Source organism: Mobula hypostoma, chromosome 13 (assembly GCF_963921235.1).
Source record: "Mobula hypostoma chromosome 13, sMobHyp1.1, whole genome shotgun sequence".
NCBI classification, from domain to species: domain Eukaryota; kingdom Metazoa; phylum Chordata; class Chondrichthyes; order Myliobatiformes; family Myliobatidae; genus Mobula; species Mobula hypostoma.
The window spans coordinates 96250494-96272868 of NC_086109.1; the positions used below are offsets into that span (position 1 = coordinate 96250494).

The following is a 22375-nucleotide window of genomic DNA, read 5'->3' on the forward strand; positions in this document are numbered from 1 at the left end:
CAATATATGCCAGTGACATTAAGCTTGATTCTGACTAATTGAATCACTGTAAAGACAAAGCAGTGGCATTTACAAGATTATGCCCTGTCTTCATGTCAGCGTAGCTTCACAGATTGTTGAGAGATTATGCATTACTGGTGATATCAGAAGGCAGATTATATCAGTACCAGTATTAAATATTGGAATATTTGGACATGGATAGATGGTTGGCTGCTACCAGGAATCAGGGCATAAATGGTTCTTTTTCTGTTTGTCAAAGTGTAATGAATTGTATGCCATAGGGATTGTTGAGTTTCATGCATAAAATGCTGGAGGAACTCAGCAGGTCAGGCAGCATCTATGGAGGGGACTAAATAGAAGTTGTTTCGTTGTTGAGTTTCAGTATTTTGTAATTTGTGTAAATGACTTGGATATAGGTATTCATCATATGATAGCTCATTGTGCTGCTGACACAGGATGGATGCGAACGTTGGTTACGTAAGTAGGAAGTGGTCAGGAAATGGAGTATAATATAGGAAAATGTGAACTTATTTGTTCCAGCAGGTAAAATATGAATGAATATTATCTAAATCAGGGGTCCCCAATCTGGGGTCCACAGACCCCTTGCTTGATGGTATTGGTCCACGGCATAAAAAAGTTGGGAACCCCAGTCTAAATGGTGAGAAGTTGCAGAGTTGTGAGGTACACAATTCATAAAGGACTAGTGTGAAGATGCAGCTCGTCTACTGAGGCTATTTGGGTGGAACTGAAGAATAGGAAAGGGATGTCCTCATTAATGGCATTGTAGACCTTCCAGTAGTCAGTGGAATATAGAGGAGCAAATTTGTAGCAAGATAGTAGACGGTTGCAGAAAAATAAATTTGTGATAATTGGTGATATTTAACTTTCCAAATATTGACTGGGACACTCATACTATAAAAGGTCTGGATGAAATAGAGTTTGTCAAATGTGTATGAAAGTTTGCATAATCTATGACTCTCAGAATGTCATTGTTTAATGGAAAATGGGGAGGTTATGCTCATTTATACAGGGCATTGGTGAGACCTGTACCTGGAATACTGTGTGCAGCATTAGTCTACTTAAGGAAAGATGTAAATGTGTTGGGAACGCTTCAAAGAATGTTTAATATCTCAGGTGGATGGGTTTCCATAAGAGGAGAAGTTAGGCAGGTCAGGCTTTCATGTACTGTAGCTTAGAAGAGTGAGAGACAATTTGAGTGATACTTAAAAGGCCTTGAGGTAGTCTGACAGGTCAGATGTGAAGAAGGTGATTCTTGCTCTGAAAGAATCCAGAACACTTCAGCTCAGAGGATACCGATGTAAAATAGATGTGGTGAACCCAGAGAGTTAAGAGTTTGCAGAAAACTCTCCCTCAAATGCCGGTGGAATCAGAATCTTTGAATATTTTTAAGATGAGGATAGATAAATTCTTGATAAGCAAGTTAGTGAAAGGTTGGTATGAGTTGATAGAAAGGCAGAGTTGATGATACAATCAGAACCGCAGTGATCTTTTTTAAATTCAGAGATAGAGCACAATGCAGTCATAAGAACATAAGAAATAGGAGTAGGCCATCCGGCCCATCGAGCCTGCCCCACCATTCAATAAGATCATGGCTGATCTGTCCGTAAACTCAGCTCCATCTACCTGCCTTTTCCCCATAACCCTTAATTCCAGGTCCTTCTGCCACCCATGTGGCCAATTAACCTACTAACCGGCATAAATTTTCTTTTAACAACACACATCAAAGTTGCTGGTGAACGCAGCAGGCCAAGCAGCATCTATAGGAAGAGGCGCAGTCGACGTTTCAGGCCGAGACCCTTCGTCAGGACAGCAACTTTGATGTGTGTTGCTTGAATTTCCAGCATCTGCAGAATTCCTGTTGTTTGCGTTTAAATTTTCTTTTCAAATCTTTTTATTATTATTATCCAAAATTAACGAGTACATCAAAGTAGGCAACACTTACAATGTCTCAAGAAAAAAAAACATTTTTGTTTTAAAGATTGAAAACATTTTGGTGACAAAAAAAAGAGGGAAAAAAAATCCCTACTAAAGCAAAGGAAAGTGGAAAAAAAAACCATTAGGTGTTCAACCCTGGAGCCATGCGTCATACAAAAAGCTTCTAAAGATAAACATCAAACCGCCAGCAAGATAAAAAAAAAAGTACCAAAAAAATCACAATTAGATCATGGAGGAAATCTATCAATTAACTCAAATGATAGTAATGAGCAAATTAACCCCATCTTTTCTCAAAATCAAACTTAGGTTCAAAGGTTCGACTTCTAATTTTCTCCAAACTAAGACATAGCATCACATGAGAGAACCATTGTGACAGAATGGAGCCAACATATCCTTCCACTTCAACAAAATGGCCCTCCTAGCTATCAATGTAACAAATGCAATAACATGTTGGTCAGACAAAGAGATACCGCGGATATTTTGAGGAATTATTCCAAAAAGCACAGTTAATTTGTTAGGTTGTAAATTAATTTTAAGTGCTTTAGAAATTGCAGAAAAAACTGACTTCCAGAACTGTTCCAGTATAGAACAGGACCAGAACATGTTGCATAACTTTTCAATATGGGAGGAAATGGGAGCACCTGGATGAAACCCACACTGTCACGGGGAGAATGTACAAACTCCCCACAGACAGTGGCAAAAATTGAACCCAGGTGGCTGGCACAGTAATGGCATTAACCACTATGCTACCATGCTGTGCCATCTTGTTAACTAGGGGAGCATACTTGAAAGGCTAGGAGACTGACTCTCATTCTTAATCTGTATGTTCCTAACTTGTCAAGTTTTGGTTTTATTTTGCCAGGGGCTGTATCATCTTATTTAAAATTACCCATAATAATGTCTGTAAAGATTAGAACTTAGGTTTACAATGTATATAACAATTAGATTAATTCAAAATTTTAATATGAATTTTTAAATTGTGATGAAAATCTTTGTGTAGATTTCAGTCTGGAGTTGGCAAAGGATTATTGTTGCAATCATTAAAATATTTGATTCTTGAGTCGTGTAGTTTTTGGTTGATTTTATTGTATTTCTCTGTACTGCTGTGAATGTCTGGAAGAAAATGAATTTCGAAGTATTATATGGTGATTTATGCCTTCATAAATCAAAATATGGAGTTCAGGAGTTGGAATGTTATGTTGAAGTTGTATATGGTGGTTAGGCCTAATAAGTATTATGTGCAGTTCTGGTCACCTACCTGCAGGAAAGTTGCCTATAAACTTGAGAGAGTAATATATACTCTATGCACTTTGATAACAAATTTACTTTGAACTTTTCCAGAGTGCCTCTCTTGCAGACTGTTGTGGGTTGTGTTAGCAAGTTGTTCCATGGGCTCTGGCTGCCATAGCCTGTTTGATTATTCTTCATGCTGTCCCACGCAGTAATCCTGGGTGGGCTGGTACATAGGCGGGTTGGGTGGGGACTTCATTAAATCAAGCCTAGTGATCTTTCAGCCACTGCAGTGTTACCACCTGGAACTGTGATCCTCACTGCTGGCCACTCCAGGGATTCGTATTGGCAACATGACCAACATTTGCATCTGGAACCTTCTCACCATGTTTCTTGAACCAAATGTAGAGAGACAAAAGTTGAGAGCTCAGCCAACACACTTGATCTCTTTTACGTTATATATGGAGGCAAACAATTTTAATAGCTTATGTTTTGACATTTCCAGAAAATGTAAACTGATTGCACGTATAAGACCATAAGATATAGGAGCAGAATTAAGTCTTTTGATCATGGCTCATTTATTTTCCCTCTCAACCCCATTCTCCTGCCTTCTTTCCATAACCTTTAATGCCCTTATTTAGCAAGAACCATACTGGTATCTGAAACAGCTCACAATACTCCACATGCAATCTGACCAATGCCTTATAAAGCCTCAGCATTCTATCCTTGCTTTTAAATCATAGTCCTCTTGAAATAAATGCAAACACTGCACTTACTTTCCTTACACCAATTCAGACTGCAAGTTAACCTCTGGAGAATCCTGCACTAGGACTCCCAAGTCCCCTTGCACCTCTGATTTATGAATTCACTTCCCATTTAGAAAATAGTCTTTCCCTTGATTCCTTCTACCGGAGTGCACTGAAGGAATGGTGATGCACTGTGTTTCCAATTGAGATGGGAGGGAAGCCTGCAGGGAGCAGTATTCATTCCTCTGCAGCTGTTGCCCTTGTCCTTGATGGAGGAGTCATGGGTTTTGGCCGTTGATGTGGAAGGAGCCGAGATGAGCATCAGCCCTTCATTTTGTCAGCTGTTTACATGGCAGCTACTATGCGTCAATGGCAGAGAGAATGAACATTTGAGTGGTTGCAATGATGCTGTTCGTGTGGACTCGGTAGTCCAGCATGTTGTTCAAACTGCACACATCAGGAGGTTCTGACATACTGCTGGCTGGTGCATTGTGAATGGCAAAAGGCTTTGGAATGTCTGTGAGAGAGTCACTTACCACAAATACCTTCAAGGTGTCAACCCCACTCTCACTTTCATCACATTTGAAACTTTTGTCTATGTTTGAACCATTAGGAGGTGTGAATGAGTGTGATCCCAGCGAAAGCCAAGCAGGCCATTGGTAGCATAGATAGCCTCTGATCTCTATCCATAAATGCAAGAGAATCTGCAGATATTGGAAGAGCACACGCCAAAATGCTGTAGGATCTCAGCAGGTCAGGCAGCATCTATGGAGAGGAATGAACAGTTGACATTTCAGGTCATAAACAAGAGAAAATCTGCAGATGCTGGAAATCCAAGCAACCCCCACAAAATACTGGTGGAATTGGCAGGTCAGGCAGCATCTAAGGAGAGTAAAGAACAGCTGATGTCTCTGGCCAAGACCCTTCAACAGGACAGGACCTGAAATGTACAGTCGACACTTTGGGCTAAGACCCTTCAGCAGGACTGGAGAGCAAAAGATGAGGAACAGGTTTAAAAGGTGGGGGAGGGAAGTGGGAAACACAAGGTGATAGGATGAAATCGGGAGGGGGAGGGATGAAGTAAGGAGCTGGGAAGTTGATTGGTGAAAGGGATACAGGGCTGGAAAAGGGAGAGTCTGATAGAACAGGACAGAAGGCCGTGGAAGAAAGAAAAGGGGGAGGAGCACCAGAGGGAGGCGATGGGCAGGCAAGGAGATGAGGTGAGAGAGGGAAAAGGGGATGGGGAATGGTGAAGGGGGGTGGGGAACATTACTGGAAGTTGGAGAAATCAACGTCTGTGCCATCAGATTGGAGGCTACCCAGATGGAATATAAGGTGTTGTTCCTCCAACCCGTGTATGACCGCATCGTGACAGCAGAGAAGGCCATGGAATAACATATCGGAATGAGAAGTGAAATTAAAATGGATGGCCGCTGAGAGATCCCGCTTCCTCTAGCGGTCGGGATGTAGGAGTTTGACTAAACGGTCTTCCAATCTTTGTTGGGTCTCACTGATATACAGAAGGCCACACTGGATACAGTAGGTGACTCCAACAAACTCTCAGGTGAAGTGTTGCCTCACCTGGAAGGACTGTCTGGGGCCCTGAATTGTGAAGGAGGAGGTGTAGGGGTAGGCGTAGCAAAGACTTCTCCTTGCAAGGGAACAAGTGCTTCACCTGCTTTACACCTCCTCCTCCATTACCATTCAGGGCCCTAAAAAGTCCTTACAGGTGAGGTGGTCTTTCACTTGTGAGTCTTTTGGGGTCATATACTGTGTCTGGTGCTCCTGGTGTAGCCTCCTGTGTATCATAGAATATAGAAATTCACAGCACATTACAGGCCTTTTGGCTCACAATGTTGTGTCAACCATGTAACCTACTCTAGAGACTGCCTAGAATTTTCTTAGTGCATAGCCCTCTATTTTTCTAGGCTCCATGTACCTATCTAAGAGGCTCGTAACTCCAGGTCAGGGTCTTCAAAAGAACCCTGAAAGGAAAAAATAATGATATTAGAGGTAGAAATAGAGCTGTTTCCAAAGATGCAAGCAGAGGAGTTGCTGTAGGGCGCCATCATTCCTCCTAAGCAGAAGAAGCAGGATCTCCTAGTGGCTACCCATTTTAATTCCACTTCCCATTCCCATTCCAATATGTTGATACATGGGCTCCTCTACTGTTGCGATGAGGCCACGCTCAGGTTGGAGGAACAACACCTTGTATTCCATCTGGGTAGCCTCCAACCTGATGGCATGAACATCAATTTCTCAAACTTCCGGTAATGGCTCCCCCTCCTCCTTCACTACTCTCCATCCCCGTTTTCCTCTCTCACCTTATCTCTTTGCCTGCCCACCACCTCCCTCTGATGGTCCATCCCCCTTTCTTTCCTATCATATTCCGCTTTCTCCAGCCCTGTATCTCTTTCACCAACTTCCCAACTCTACCACATCCCTCTGCCTCCCAGTTTCACCCTATCACCTTGTTTCTTTCTCCCCTCCTTCACCTTTTAAATCTACTCCTCAGCTTTTTCTCTCCAGGCCTGCCGAAGGGTCTCATCCCAAAACGTCGACTGTACGTTTCAGGTCAAGCACTGTTGAAGGGTCTCAGCCAGAGATGTCAACTGTTCATTCCTCTCCATAGATACTACCTGACCTGCAGATTCCGCCAGCATTTTGGTCTATAAGCCATGGTGTTTATGTGCTTGTCCAGACGAGTTTCTGAGCTTGAGTGACTCTCGGGTTGTCGATGATAGGGGATTAAACCATGGTAATGCCATTTAATTTCAGGGCGTGTGGTTAGAATTCCTCGGAGTTGGTTGTTGCACAACATGAGGTTATTTTTCCTTATCAGCCTATGCATATTACCCAGGTTTTCTGCAAGCAGCCTCAGATTGTGTCATGGTACATAAATCATTACAGTATGCATTAAGGACCTTCCCTACCTTCTCTGACTCCAGGCACTCGTTTCTTCTTTTATCACTGATTAGTTCTTTAGACCTCCTCCTGTTCTTTAGAACATCTTAAGAGTTTTCCTTAGTCCTACTCAGCAAGGCCTTCTTGTGTCCTCTTTTAGCACTCCCAAGTCCATTATTGACCTACTTACTGGCTACCTTGTAATTCACTAGCTGATTGTAAGTATTTGTTAATGTGTAGTTTTACATAAATTCTGTTGAATTTCTTCATTTTCCTACAAATGCCTACAGGAATGTCTATGTCGTACATGGTAACATATGCACGTTTTGGTAATAAATGTACTTTGACTTTGAATCAAGAGCCCTGCCTGATTCTTGCTTTCTAAACCCGAAGTTTGCTTCTTCCTTTCTCCTGTCTAGATGTTCTACCTCTCGTCAGCCTTGGTCCCTTTGCCCTGCTATTTATTCCCTGCCTCAAAGGGATAAACCTATCTAGAGCCCTATACAAGTGTTCCATAAAAAATCCTCTGCACTGTGCATTTCTCTGAATACATCTGTTCCCAATTTATGCTCTCAAGTTCCTGCCTAATGACATCATAACTTGCCCTCCCTCAGTGAAATGCTTTCCTATTACCATCTGCTTCTATCAGTATCCAAGGCTATAATAAAGAAAATCTTTAAAGAAGACACATCTTTTAAGATTACGGCTAGTGTATAGCACTTTATCTTTGGGCTTTAATTCAGACTACTTGGATCTATTAAAGATGTTGATGTACTTCCTGTTGTCTTGTTTCTGGAATAAGTATTCTTGTCTAACTTGAGTTAATTGTGCAACATTCCTTCAATTTTAAGCACAAGAGATTCTGCAGATGCTGGAAATCCAGATCAGCATACATAAAATGCTGGAGGAACTCAGCAGATCAGGAGGCATCTATAGAAAAGAGTAAACAGTTGATGTTTCAGGCCGAGACTTTTCTTCAGGACTGGAAAGGAAGGGGGAAGACGCCAGAGTAAAAAGGTGGAGAGAGGGAAGAAGGTTAGCTAGAAGGTGATGGGTGAAACCAGGTGGGTGGGAAAGAAAAAGAGATGAAGGAAACTGATAAGAGAGTAGAGTGGACAATGGGAGGAAAGGACCCGAGAGGAGGTGATAGGCAGGTGAAAAGAGGTAAGAGGTCAGATTGGGGAATAGGAGAAGGGGAGGGATTTTTGTTTGCTGAAAAGAGAAATCCATATTCATGCCATCAGATTCGAGGCTACCCAGACAAGAGTACAAGGTGTAGCTCCTCCACCCTGCGGGTAGCCTCATCGTGGCTCAAGAGGAGACCATGGATCAACATGTCGAAATGGGAATCGGGTTTAAGATGTTGAGCCACTGGGAAGTTCTGCTTCAGCGGAGGTGCTCGACCAAGTGGCCCCCCAATTTACAGTGGGACTCACCAGTGTAAAGGAGCCTGCTTTGGGAACACCAACTACAATAATCAATCAGCAGGTTCGCAGGTGAAGCACTTTGGCCGCTTGCAGGGATAGTTGCTGGGCAGGAGATTAGTGGGGAGGGATGAGTGAACAAGGGAATCACAGAAGGAGTGATCCCTACAGAAATTGGAAGTTGGGGAGAGGTAAAGATGTGTTTGGTGGTAGGATCCCTTCAGAGAGATGGTGGGTGGAGAATGTTGTGTTGGATGTGGAGATCATGGGGTGGGAAGGTAAGGACAAGAACTCCATCACTGTTAAGGCAGCAGGAACATGGGCTGAGTGTGGATGTCCAGGAAATGGAGGAGATGCAGATGAGGAAGGGAAACCCCGTTCTTTCGAGGAGAAAGAAAAGGAAAGCCTCATCCTGGGAATTTCATTTTTGAAGACCCTGACCTGGAGTTACACGCTGACTACGGTTCTTTGCGGGAATGGAACCCCCTCTCAGGATTCCACAATCAGCCTCTATTCGGCATGCCAAAGGCTTGGCCTAAGATTTCGGCTCAGATTCGGAAGCCTGGGATCTCGAGGAACTGGAGACGGGCAGATCAAGGGTTGGTGTCGCCACAGGAGACTCATGTGTCATTGGGGGAGTCGGAACATCTGCTGTGTGCCTGGAGACCCGGGATCCTTGTGATCTTCAGACACAGAGCTCAGAAAAAAGCAACGTTACGGACTTTTAACATCATAAGCCAGCAAGTTGTTTGTTAAGTCTCCCTGCTCGTTGGAAAATGGAGTCACCTCTTTCTCCTTTATCAGGACAGAGAGAGCCTGCAGCATGTCGAATTATTGGGTGAACAATGTAGTCTTTGGGGTAACTGCAAGTCTGTGTCTTTGCTATTGCCTTGCTCACGCTTGAGTGCTGGTAGCGGGTGCACTTTACTTTTGCCGGTGGGGAAGGGATTGTTGCTCGCTTCCGCATGTGAGGGAGAGAGGGGAGCTGGGGGGACTTCGGGGTTCTAACATTTAACTGTTGTTCATTCCTGGGGCACTTCTCTGTTTTCGTGGATGTGTGCGAAGAAAAAGCATTTCAGGATGTATATTGTATTCATTTCTCTGACATTAAATTGTACCTTTGAAACCTTTGAATTTGCTTGTGGCACCAGAGAGAGGCTTTATATTGATCTCTTGAATACTAAGGAGACGACCAGCTCTTCTAGAGATTATAATATCTGAGATGTCATAAAGGCCTACAGAGACCAAGCAAAAGTTATGGACTATTTTTGAACTCAAGGACCAGGCAGTTACTGCTTCAACAGCTGTCTTTTATCACTGCTTTTATGTGCAATCTATTTTATGTAGTTTAGAGAAAGAGAGTACTATAACCCATAAAACCTTGAAATGACAACTCCTATAATTTCACTTAAAATTCCTAAAACCTGAGACAACATGGTGATTCATATTAATTGTTCTCTTAAATGTACAGATCTTTCTGGCTGAAAAAATGATCCTTGCGTATTTTGGGAGAGATTTTAGCAATGAAATATTGGATTGTAGTTTTGAAGTTTTCACTTTCACTTATTTTCTGTGAGATCTACCAAAGTCCCAACGTACAGCTGTTAGAGTTATAGAACACTATAACAGAGAAACAGGCTCTTTGGACCATCTAGTCCATACCAAACTATTTCTCTGCCTAGTCCCATCAACCTGCACCTGGACTATGTACCTATGTTGCAATCAAACCCATGTCCCCCTTAAATATTCTACTGTTGAAAGTAAACTTATCAAAGTATATATATATCACCATATATAACCGTGAGTTTCATTTTCTTGTGGGCATACTCAATAAATCCATAATAGAATAATAACCATAACAGAATCAATGAAACACTGAACCAAATTGGGCATTAAACCAAGACGACAAACTGTACAAATAAAAAAAAAGAAATAATAATAATAAATAAGCAAAAAATATCGAGAACATGAGATGAGCCCTTGAAAGTGAGTCCATATGTTGCTGGAACAGTTCAATGGTGGGGCAAGTGAAGTTATCCCCCATGGTTCAAGATCCTTTCACCCTTAATCCATGACCTCCAGTTCTAGTCCCACCGAACCTCAGTGGAAAAAGTCTGCTTGTGTTTACCTTATCAACTCTGTTTTGTACTTTGAGGAATAAAAGGCTTATGATTTACTAATTTCAAAAAATGAGGTTTGTTTCATCCTAGTGAGACGTTGTTGATTTGAGATATTAACTTTTGTACTCTTTCTGTCACTCTTGTCTTACCTGCTGGGTATTTACAGAAATTTATATTTTTATTTTGTATTGCTACAATTTGCAGTGTCTGCATTTTTAAAGATTTGTACGTTTTCACTCAAGTTGTGGGAATGTTCTAAGCAGTAGCTCTAGGTGATGTTTTGACATTAGTTGTGCTTTGATACAATGGATACATTTTCTATTTGTACTGTATTTCTGAAAGTATGTTGATTTTACTGTGATTCTTTACATGCAGATGATATTTCCATTCCATTGGCCGTGTCCGTATATTCCTCTGTGCCCTTTGGCTCTGGCAGATGTCCTTAGTGCCCCTTGCCCCTTCATTGTAGGGGTTGACTCCCGCTACTTTGACCTATATGATCCTCCAAGTGATGTAAGCTGCGTGGACCTAGACACTAACACCATCTCTCAGTAAGATTTTGACATATACAATTAAATTGTAAAATGTGGCTTTTGATTATTAGTTGAGTTTCAAAATAGTAATTATTTGTATTGCACTGTACTGTTGTCAGAAAACAGCACATTTCATGACATGTCAGTGATAATAAACCTGATTTTTATCTTGACTCTCCTCTGCACAGCAGCACCTCTCTTTCCAATTATTGTGTGACAGGCACACATTATTTACTGAAATGATTTTAAAATCTTCTGACCCACTGCTAGAGCTAATGGAAAGAATTACCAGTGTTTCTCTGCAGAAGCCCCAGTTTCCAGCACTGGCTTGTTCTTGAACTGATGGATGCATTTTCTACCTGCCGCCTGAGCTGCTGGCTGCCCCTCACGCTGATGGACTCCTCCACCATCCCGCCCCCCCCCCCCCCCCCGGTCTGTGGGTTCATGTTCAAGCTCGTGAGAACTCAGCTACTGGGATATGTGGACTTCAGAATTAAATTCAATTAAGTGTTTTTATTGATTCTGTGGCTATTTTTAATTTTTGTGAGAATAAAAAATTAATACCTGTAATATTTTTACTATAATCTTGACAAGTGCCTTGACTACTTACTGTCCAAAAATATGTCTACGTCTACCCTAGCCTGAGATACAGATTTTTGGACCATTAGGGAATCAGATGTTATGTAGAACAAGAAGGAATGTGCCGAATTAGACCACAATTCATTGGAACAGAATTAGGCCATTCAGCCCATCAATTTTGATCTGCTATTCAATCATGGCTGATTTATTTTCCCTTTCAACCCCGTTCTCCTGATCAGCATAGATCTTGTTGAATAGAGAAGACTAAAGGATACTTGTAACCAACATTTTTCTTAAGATATTTGTATGTAACTGTTCTTTCCATTAATGTGCAGATAATATCAATTGGTCATTTTGTAATTACATTAACAAGTGCTTTACTGATGATGAAGTCACAACCCCAATTCATAGTTTGTTGTCTCTATTATTGCAGTTTGCCAATCAGCATGTTCTGTACATTTAATTACATTTCAGATTTTTTTTGTTCAATTTGCTATCAGTTACAGTGTTCTTTAATTTTACTGATACTAAAAGTAATATTGTGATGCAGTTTCAAAATTCACTTGCTGGGTATTTGTGTCCAAGGTATGTATTTAAAAGTTTGTTCTTTCAGAACTGATGACAGGAAAAGCCTTACGTGGAAAGTACTTCCAAAGAAAGCCTGTAAAAATCTGATCAACTCTTTAAACAACATTTATGAACAGCTGGCTGAGAGTAAGTACGTTATGAACTCTGTATTGCTGAAATTTGTCCTTTTCCTCGAAAGATACAGGCCTTTCAGCCCACAGTGTTGTGCTGATCCTTTCACCTACTCCAAATTCCCTCCCACGTAGCCCTCAGTTTTTTCTTTCATCACTGTCTCTTGAAAGTCCCTAATGTTTTTGCCTCTACCAGCACCCCGGCGGCACGTTCCATGTACCTACCACTATGTGTTTAAAGAAAAAACCTAGCTCTGTTGTCCCTTCTATAGTTTCCTCTGAACACCTTAAATTATGTCCTCATGTATTAGCTATTGCCACTCTGGGGAAAATGGGCACACTGGCTGTCCACTCTATATATTTTTCTTTACCATCATATGTGCTACTCTCAAGTCGGTTCTCACTCAACTTCACTGCAAAGAGAAAGGCCCCAGCTTGCTCAGCTTTTCTTCACAGGTCATGCTCCCTAATCCAGGCAGCATTCTGGTAAATCACCTCCGCACCCTCTCGAAAGCTTCCACGTCCTTCTTCTAAGATGATTAGAGCTGAATGCAATACTCCCAAATTTTGTAGAGCAACAACATTACCTCAAAGCTCTTGAACTCAATCCCCTGACTAGCGAAGGCCAACACATCATGTGCCTTCTTAACCATCCTACCAACTTGCATGGCAACTTTGAGGTATGCAGGAAATCCAGAATCCAGGATGGATGGTATCTATGGACTTGGACCCCGAAATACCTCTCTTCCTTCACAATGCTAAGAATCCTACCAGTAACCTCGTGTTCTGCCTTCATGTTCAACCTTCCAAATAAAATTATTTTGCACTTTTTTCCAAATTGAACTCCACCTGCCACTTCTCAGCTCTGCATCCCATCAATCTCCTGTTGTAACTTACGACAACCTTCTCTCCTTTCCACAACACCACCAACCTTACTTTGTCATCTGCAAACTTACTATTCCACCTTCCCACATCCTCATCTAAGTCATTTACAATATTAAAAAAATCACAAAGAGCAGGGGTCCCAGAATAGATCTACTACCACCTTCTGCGTTCTGTGGGCAAACCAATTCCGAATCCACACAGCCAAGTTTCCTTGGCTCCTATGTCCCCTTACTTTCTAAATACGTGTATCATGGGGAACTTATACTCTCTACCTTCATCAATTTGCTTTGTCACTTCCACAAAAAGTCAGTAAGGCTCATGAGGCATGATCTGGCCACTACAAGCCCACGCTGACCATCTCTGTTCAGACTCTGCTTCTCTAAGAATCCTCTTATCCCTATTAACCTTCTGGTACGTCTCCTGTGGCCAGTGAGGATTCAAAGATCATCACAAAAAGTCAGCAATCTCTTCGCTCACTTCCATAGTAACCTGAGGTATGTCCCATCCAATCCAGGGGACTTTCAAACATTCCAGCACATCCTCTTAACCTCGACCTGTTCCAGCGCATAAGCTGATCTCACTTTCATCGAGATCGCTCTCTCTTGTGAATACTGATCATTCCTTTTAAAAACTAGTGACTTTCAGATACCATGGAGACCACAGAGTTATCTGTGCAGCAGCAAGGGATCTTTGCCAAATCACTGTCATATCCGCAGTCTTTTGGTCCTGGTAACTCGTGAAGTGTAGAGCTGGCTTAGCATCGCCTTGCATGTATCTTATATATATTGTGTATTTCCAATATCCTGTAATACACATCGTATATTGGAATTATTAAAAAGGATGTGTATTTTCTAGGAAAAGGTTCTATGACTATAATTTCATTGAATTGGCTGGTCCTGGACCTATTTCCTGGCATAATTTACATATTACTATTTAACTATTTATGGTTTTATTACTATTTATTATTTATGGTGCAACTGTAATGAAAATCAATTTCCCCCGGGATCAATAAAGTATGACTATGACTATGAATTGTATAATCCTTATACTTGGTAATACATGAGATGCTGGAGGAACTCACCAGGTCAGGCAGCAACTATTGAAAGGAATATAGAGTTAACGTTTTGGACCAAGACCCTTCATTGGACCCTGATCGAGCCCGAAATGTCAGCTCTTTGTTCCTTTCCGCAAATGCTGCCTGGCCTGCTGAGTTCCTCTGGCGTTTTGTGATTGTTGCCCTGGGTTTCCAGCATCTGCAGAATCTCTTGTGTTTATCCTTGTACTTGCCCAGGTTTGTTGACATCAGATGTGCAGTCTGATCACATTAGTTGCTCATGCACTTAAAACAGAGTTTCTTCTTGATCAAAGCTGCAATTCTTAACTTCACACAGGATGCCTAGTTCTCTTTGTAATCATCCCAGGCACTGTAGAACTCCACTTTCAGTTTACAGAAATCAAAAAGTTGCAGGATATCTTGATTTTTTTTATTGGATACAAAATTCCCAATCAAATTGCTTAAGATTTAGAAGGCCACAGAGCTGATTTGCAATTCTTAATGTGTGTTCATTTTTGCTGAAGCCAGCAAGATTGTTGTTCAGACTCTTAAAATTACCTTCACCCAAGATTGTGGAGACCAATAGTCAGCTGCTTCTTCATCTTGCCAGAAACATACATGCTTTAATGTTCTTTAGTACATTCAGTGTAAAAAAAATTTGACCACTCATGTTCTCGGTATTGTTTACTTACTTACTTATTTATTATTTTTTTATTTGTGTTTGCATATTGATTGTCAGTATTTGTGTGTAATTTTTCACTGATTCTGTTGTATCTTTTTTCTATTGTGAATATCTGCAAGAAATGAATCTCAGTAGTAATGGTGACATGTAAGACTGTAAGATATAGAAGCATAATTAGGCCATTTGGCCCATTGAATCTTCTCTGCCATTTCATCATGGCTGATACATTTTCTCCCTCAGCCGCAATATGCTTTCTCCCCATATCCCTTCATGCCCTGACTAATCTATAATCTATCAACCTCTGCCTTCAGTATACCCAATGACTAGGCCTCCCCAGTCTCCTATGGCAACAAATTCTACAGATTCACCACACTGTAGCAAAATAAATTCCTCCTCATATCTGTTTGAAAAGGACACCCCTCTATTCTGAGGCTGTGCACTCTGTTGATAGACTACCCCACCATAGGAAACATCCCCTCCACATCCACTCTCTGGAAGCCTTCCAACATTTGATAGGTTTCAATGTGGTCACCCCTCATTCTTCTGAATTCCAGGAAGTACAGGCGCAGAGCCATCAAATGCTCTTCATATGACAAGCCCTCAATCCAGGAATTATTTCCGTGAACCTCCTATGAACATTCTCCAATGTCATGTCATCCTTTTTTAGATAAGAGGCCCCAAACTGCTCTCAGTACTCCAAGTGAGGCCTCACCAGTGCTTTAAAGGGCTCAACATTACAACCTTGTTTTTATATTCTTGTCCTCTTGAAATAAATGCTAATATTGCATTTGCCTTCCTCACCACAGATCCAACTTGCCAATTAGCCTTTAGGGAATCCTGCATAAGGACTGCTAAGTTGCTTTGCACCTCAGAATTTTGTATTTTCTCTCCATTTAGAAAATAGTCTTCCATTTTACTACTTCTCCCAAAATGCCTTCCCATACACTTCCCAAAACTGTATTCCAGCTGCCACTGCTTTGCCCATTCTCCTAATCTGTCTAAGGCCTTCTGTAGCCTCTCTACTTCTTCAAAAAACTACCTGCCCCTTTACTTCGTATCATCCGCAAACTTGGCCACAAAGCTATCATTTCCATCACCTTAAGTCATTGACATATAATGTACAAAAAGGGGTCCCAACACAGACCCCTGTGGAACGCCACTGGTCACTGGCAGCCAACCAGAAAAGGCTCCCTTTATTCCCACACTTTGCCTCCTGGCAATCATCCAATACTCTATCCATGCTCATATCTTTCCTGTAATACCATGGGTCTTAACTTGTTAAGCAGCCTCATGTATGGCACCTTGTCAAAGGCTTTCTGAAAATCTAGTACACATTCACCAATTCTCTTTTGTCTATCCCGTTTGTTATTTCTTCAAAGATTGCAACAGATTTGTCAGGCAAGATTTCCCCTGAGGAAACCATGACTACGGCCTATTTTATCATGTGTCTCCAAGTACCTCGAAACCACATCCTTAACAATTGACTCCAACATCTTCCATCCACTAACTGTCAGACCTATAGTTTCCTTTCTTCTGCTTTTCTCTCGAAGAGTGGAGTTATATTTACTATTTTCCATTCCACCAGAACCATGCCAAAATCAATTGATTCTTAAAAGAAGGTTATTAATGCCTCCACAGTCTCTTTAGCCACCTCTTTCAGAACCCTGGGGTGCATACCATCTGGTCCAGGTGACTTATCTACCTTCAGACCTTTCAGTTTCCCAATAAGCCCCTCCCTAATAATTCCAACTTCACACACTTCTACCCCCTGACACACTCGAACCTCTGACATACTACTAGAGTCTTCCACAGCGAAGACTGATGCAAAGTACTTATTCACTTGGGCTGCCATTTCCTTGTCACCCCTGTTACTACCTCTCCATCATTTTTTCAGCGGTCTGATATCCACTCTCACCTCTCTTTTACACTGAATGTATCTGAAAAAACTTTTGATATCCTCTTTAATAATGGATACTCTAGAGGGAATGCAGAGGAGATTTACAAGGTTGTTACCTAGATTGGAGAGTATGCCTTCAAAAAGAATAGATTGAGTGAACTTGGCTTTTTCTCCTTGGAGCAACGGAGGATGAGAGGTGACCTGATAGAGGTGTATAAGATGATGAAAGGCATTGATTGTGTGGATTGCCAGAGACTTTTTCCCAGGGCTGAAATGGCTAACACGAGAGGGCACAGTTTTAAGCTGTTTGGAAGTGGGTACAAGGGGATGTCAGAGGTAAGTTTTTCACACAGAGAATGGTGGGTGGGTGGAATGTATTGCCAGCAATGGTGGTAGACACGGATACAATAGGGTCTTTTAAGAGACTCTTAGATAGGTACATAGAGCTTAGAAAAATAGAGGGCTATGCAGTAGGGAAATTCTAGGCAGTTTCTGGAATTGGTTACATGGTCAGCACAACATTGTGGGCTGAGGGGCCTGTAATGCGCTGTGCTGTAGATTTCTATGTTCCATGTTCTAATATTAATGGCTAACTCACCTTTGTATTCCATCTTTTCCTTTGACTTTTTAGTTGGTTTTCAGAAGCTTTCCAATATTCTTAACTTCCTATTAATTTTTGCTCTATTATATGCCCTCTCTTTGGCTTTTGTATGACTTTGACTTCTCTTGGCAGCCACGGTTGTGCCATCTTGCCTTTAGAATACCTTTTTGTCTATGGGATGTGTATATCCCGTGCCTTCGATATTGCTTCCAGAAGTCTGGCCATTGCTGCTCTGTTGTCATCCCTGCTTTCCAATCAGCTTTGTCCTGCTCCTCTCTGATGCCTCTGTAATTCCCTTTACTCCACTGTAGCACTGATACATCTGACCAGCTCTCCTTCTCAAACTTCAGAGTGAATTCTATCATATCATGATCACTTGACCCCTAGGGTTCCTTTACCTTAAGCACTCTAATCAACTCTGGTACTTAGATATATGTACTGCGATAATGAGTTTACTTTGCTTTGAAAAACAAATAATGCCATCAGGATTACACCATTGTTAGCTCTTTGCCTTTTTATTCTGATTCTGTTTCCATAAGTTGTGTAATTTTTTTTCACTTAAAGTTAAAATTGAGTAGCTTTCATTTTTTTTTACATTTCAGTGAAATAATGCAAGTGTAAATACTTATTGTTTATGCTTACAAGGGAAAATTAGCCCTGTGAGGCTTCAGTGGATTTATATCTGTCATTAATCAGGGCATTGACGGGGGAGGAATTAGAAAGGATAATATTCCCAATTTTTTTTCAAGTCAGATCTTCAAAATCAATTAAAATTGCTCTATTTTCCACTGCTGTTCATTAGAGGATGCGTAATTTACATTAAGCATTTAAATGTAAAACTAAATGTGTTTCCTTTCAGTGCATCAAAGACCAAGAGAGGAAGCTTTAATGGAATTAACAATGAATGATCATGATTTAAACTCTGGTAAAAAGATGCAGGTGTTCGAACTGGAAATACAAGAAGCTTTTCTTCGCTTCATGGCTTCCATTTTGAAGGGTTACAGAACATACCTCCGACCTATCACAGAGGCTCCTTCTGAGAAAACAACAGACGCTAGCTCACTGTTTGATCTTCAAGGTGGTTACCGTTACTTAAAAATGTCTCTGATTTTTGAATTTGCACTTACCAAGTATTTGAGACATACACATTATTAACTAAACATGCAAATTGCTTGAATTCAAAAATATTAGTGAGTTCCTTGGTTTTAGATCAAGGTTAAGTTTTGCTGTGAAAGATAAATGCTTCATAGTTTATAACATTTCCTTTTAATCTAGTAAAAAAAACCTCATACAGTCCACAAAACTAATGTTATGATATTGTGGAAATAAGAATAATTCATCTCCGTGCAGCTGTTAACTTTGAATGTTTTTCCAAAGAAATATTTAGAGCACAGGTTCTGGGCACCAAACTTTGATCTGTTTGTGTATTTTTTAGTGCAATGTTTTTACAGCACCAGTGACCTGGGTATAATTCCCACCGCTGTCTGTAAGGAGTTTGTACTATATGTTCTGTCTGTGACTGTGTGGCTTTCCTCTGGGTGCTTCAGTCTCCTCCAACATAAGGAGTAGGAATAGGAGCAGGAGTAGGTCATCTGGCTTATCGAGCCTGCTCAACCATTCAATAAGATTATGGCTGCTCTGGCCATGGGCTCATCTCCACCTACCTGCCCTTTCCCCATAACGCTTAATTCCCCTACTATGCAAAAATCTATCCAACCTTGTCTTAAATATATTTACTGAGGTAGCCTCCGCTGCTTCATTGGACAGAGAATTCCACAGATTCACCACTCTCTGGGAAAAGCAGTTCCTCCTCATCTCCATCTTAAATCTACTCCACAGAATCTTGAGGCCATGACCCTAGTTCTAGTCTCACCTACCAGTGGAAACAGCTTTCCTGCCTCTATCTTATCTGTCCCTTTCATAATTTATGTTTCTGTAAGATCTCCTCTCATTCTTCTGAACTCCAGCAAGTACAGCCCCAGGAGACTCAATCTTCCCTCATACTCTAACCCCCTCATCTCTAGAATCAACCTGGTGAACCTCCTCTGCACCACCTCCAAAGTCAATATATCCTTCCTCAAGTAAGCAGACCAGAACTGCACGCAGTTCTTCACGTGCGGCCTCACCAGTACCCTGCACTGTTTGCAGCATAACCTCCCTGTGCTTAAATTCAATTCCTCTATCAATGAAGGCCAACCTTCTATCTACCTTCTTGATACACTACTGCACCTGCAAACCAACCTTCTGTGACTCGTGCACAAGCACTGCCAAGTCCTTCTGCACAACAGCACGCTGTAATTTTTTTTACCATTTAAATGATGATCTCTGTCATTTTTCCTTCCAAAGTGAATGACCTTGTATTTACCAACATTGTACTCTATCTGCCAGACCCTTGCCCACTCACTTAACCTATGTATATCTCTCTACAGACTTTCCGTATCTTCTGCAGAATTTGCTTTTCCACTCAATTTAGTATTGTCAGCAAACTTAGCTACACTATACTCGGTCCCCTCTTTCAGATTGTTAATGTATGTCGTGAACAGTTGCAGGCCCAGCACCAACCCCTGTGGCACACTGCTCACCACTGATTGCCAACCAGAGTAACACCAATGTATCCCAACTCTCTGCTTTCTATTAGTTAACCAATCCTCTATCCGTGCTAATACATCAACCCAACTCTGTGAATCCTTATCTTATGGATGTCTTTTATGTGGCACCTTATCGAACGCCTTCTGGAAATCCAAGTAAATAATGTCCATCTGTTCCCCTCTCTCCACTACGCTTGTTATATCCTCAAAGAACTCAAGTAATTACAAAGGTGTACCAATTAGTTGGTTAATTGGCCACATGGGTGTAATTGGGTTGCATGAGCTTGTTGGGCCGGAAGGGCCTGTTACCATGTATCTCTAAATAAATAAATAAAATCAGTTTCTTCTTCCAGATTACTGATTTCCTGAATATTTGTAGCATATTCTGTTTTCATTTTACAGTTCAGTTTCACTCAGAAATTCCCAGAGCTATATTGTATAAAACAGTTAAGAATTCTAACGAGGGCCAACCAAGATTTTGATTTGTATAGTGGAAACAAATTTAATTGGACAAAAATATATTGAAAATCATTTACTTCATGTTAATTATTGTAGGTTTTCTGAGAAGCAGAGATCGTTCCCACCAGAAGTTTTACTCATTGATGACAAAAACACAGATGTTTATTCGTTTCATCGAAGAATGCTCCTTCGTGAGTGACAAGGATGCAAGTTTGGCTTTCTTTGATGATTGTGTAGACAAAGTAAGTCACTGTAGATTTTTATTAAAGAAGGAAGTGAACTGTAGTTAAAGTTAGGGCTTCTGAAATTGGAAATCCTTTCAGATCCTTGTGCACAATTTTAAGTGGTCCATGTTTAAGTAATTCTGCAATGCTATCTACTTTGCAGAACTTCAGTCTGTTTCATAACTGAGTCAAATAAGGGATGTTCATTTAGAAACTTGAGTTGACAGTATTCACCTGACCGCAATCATGTTCCTGTGTGAAACTTACCAGTATCAAACAAATTAATAATCCATAACATCCAAATGTCGTTAAATATCTTTCATTCATCACTAATACTATCTAGTGATGTATTATCAAGAAAACAACCATAAATCAGGGTTTGAATACAAAATACCAGTGAAGATTTGATATGCCAACTTTGTAGTTCAAGCAAGCAACTTTACCATTATTTTAGTTTGTATGTGTTTGCTTATTTTCTAACTTGGTTAATGAACTAAAGTGCTTTGTTAAATCTCATGTTTTGTGCTAATACTAATAATGTGGAAAGGATGTTTCCTATATTAGGAGAGTCTAGGGCAAAGAGTGCACAGCCTCAGAAAAGAGGGACATCTCTTTCCAATGGAGACAAGGAGTCATTACTTTAGCCAGAGGGTGGCAAATCTGTGGAATTCATTACCACAGATGGCTGTGGAGGCCAGGTCATTGGGTATGTTTAAAGCAGAGGAGGATAGGTTCTTGATTAGTCAGGGCACCAAAGGTTAAGGGGAGAATGGGATTGAGAGAGGAAAATAAATCAGCCATGAAAGGTAGAGCATCTTGATGGGCTGAATGGCCTAATTCTGTTCCTATGTTTTGTTTTTTAAACTCTTTTTGTTTTCTGTCTGCAGAGTTAGCAGAATTGCTATGGGTCGATATGAACGAATTTGCTGCTTTTCTTTAGGGCTTGAAGTTACAGTGTGTTCTAGCTGGTAGTGCGCTACTTGACTGTTGGGGAAATGCTTATCCAGAGAAATGGATCATGGCCTCTTCCACAATGATAGTACAAGGGTTTAGTTTGCACAGTGCAGAGTCATTTGACAGACAACAACTCTGACCTTTTACAGCTGCTGTATTTACTGTTAATTTCCAGTCACTATCACCCACAGCATGCAGATAGATCAACAAAGGTGCACCTGAGGATGTGTGCTTAGCCCCTGCTCTGCTCGCTCCACACCCATGACTGTGTGGCTAGGCACAGCTCAAACTGCATTTATAAATTCGCTGATGACACAACTATAGCTGGCTGAATCTCAGATGGAGACTTTCCCTGAACTGAGTTGAGGCGTTAGGGTTAGGTGTTCAAGGGATGTCATGATACAAAAGCTCTTATTACATATAGTACTTAGGCACCCTAGTTTTTTGTTTTAAGCATTTATTTTTGTCTTCTACATTAGTGGTGTCAGTAGAAAAGAGCAAATTTTACATTCCTGAGCATTCATATTCCAAAAAATTAAATGTTATTGGTTTTTATATTTCTTTAAAGAAAGTGACATTAAGCGATAGAGCACTTTTCAAATAAAAACTTGATTACTTTGTGGATTGACAGCCCAGTGTATGATTAAACAAAGGTGACATCAACATAAGCTGAATGAACTAAATGATTAACTGAAACAGAAACGGTGTAGAAAGAATCAAACGTGGCAAAGGTGAGCATAGCAACAAGACGCAAGATGATCATCCTGCATCAACAAGGTTTCTCCCAAGCAGAAATTTTGCCTCTGACTAGAGTTTCCCGAAAATGAAAACCAATTTCCCC

At 40.9% G+C, this 22375-nt stretch overlaps 1 protein-coding gene across 6 annotated transcripts in view; it reads left to right on the plus strand.

The window, feature by feature from the left end:
- The window catches only part of dennd4a (DENN/MADD domain containing 4A), a 161926-nt gene that overhangs the window by 64803 nt on the left and 74748 nt on the right, over positions 1-22375 (plus strand). For all 6 annotated transcript variants that reach the window (XM_063066252.1, XM_063066257.1, XM_063066255.1 and 3 more), the window contains exons 10-13: positions 10756-10931; positions 12106-12206; positions 18169-18387; positions 20453-20598. In XM_063066252.1, coding sequence (XP_062922322.1) covers positions 10756-10931; positions 12106-12206; positions 18169-18387; positions 20453-20598 — 642 coding nt within the window. The remainder of the gene's footprint in view (positions 1-10755; positions 10932-12105; positions 12207-18168; positions 18388-20452; positions 20599-22375) is intronic.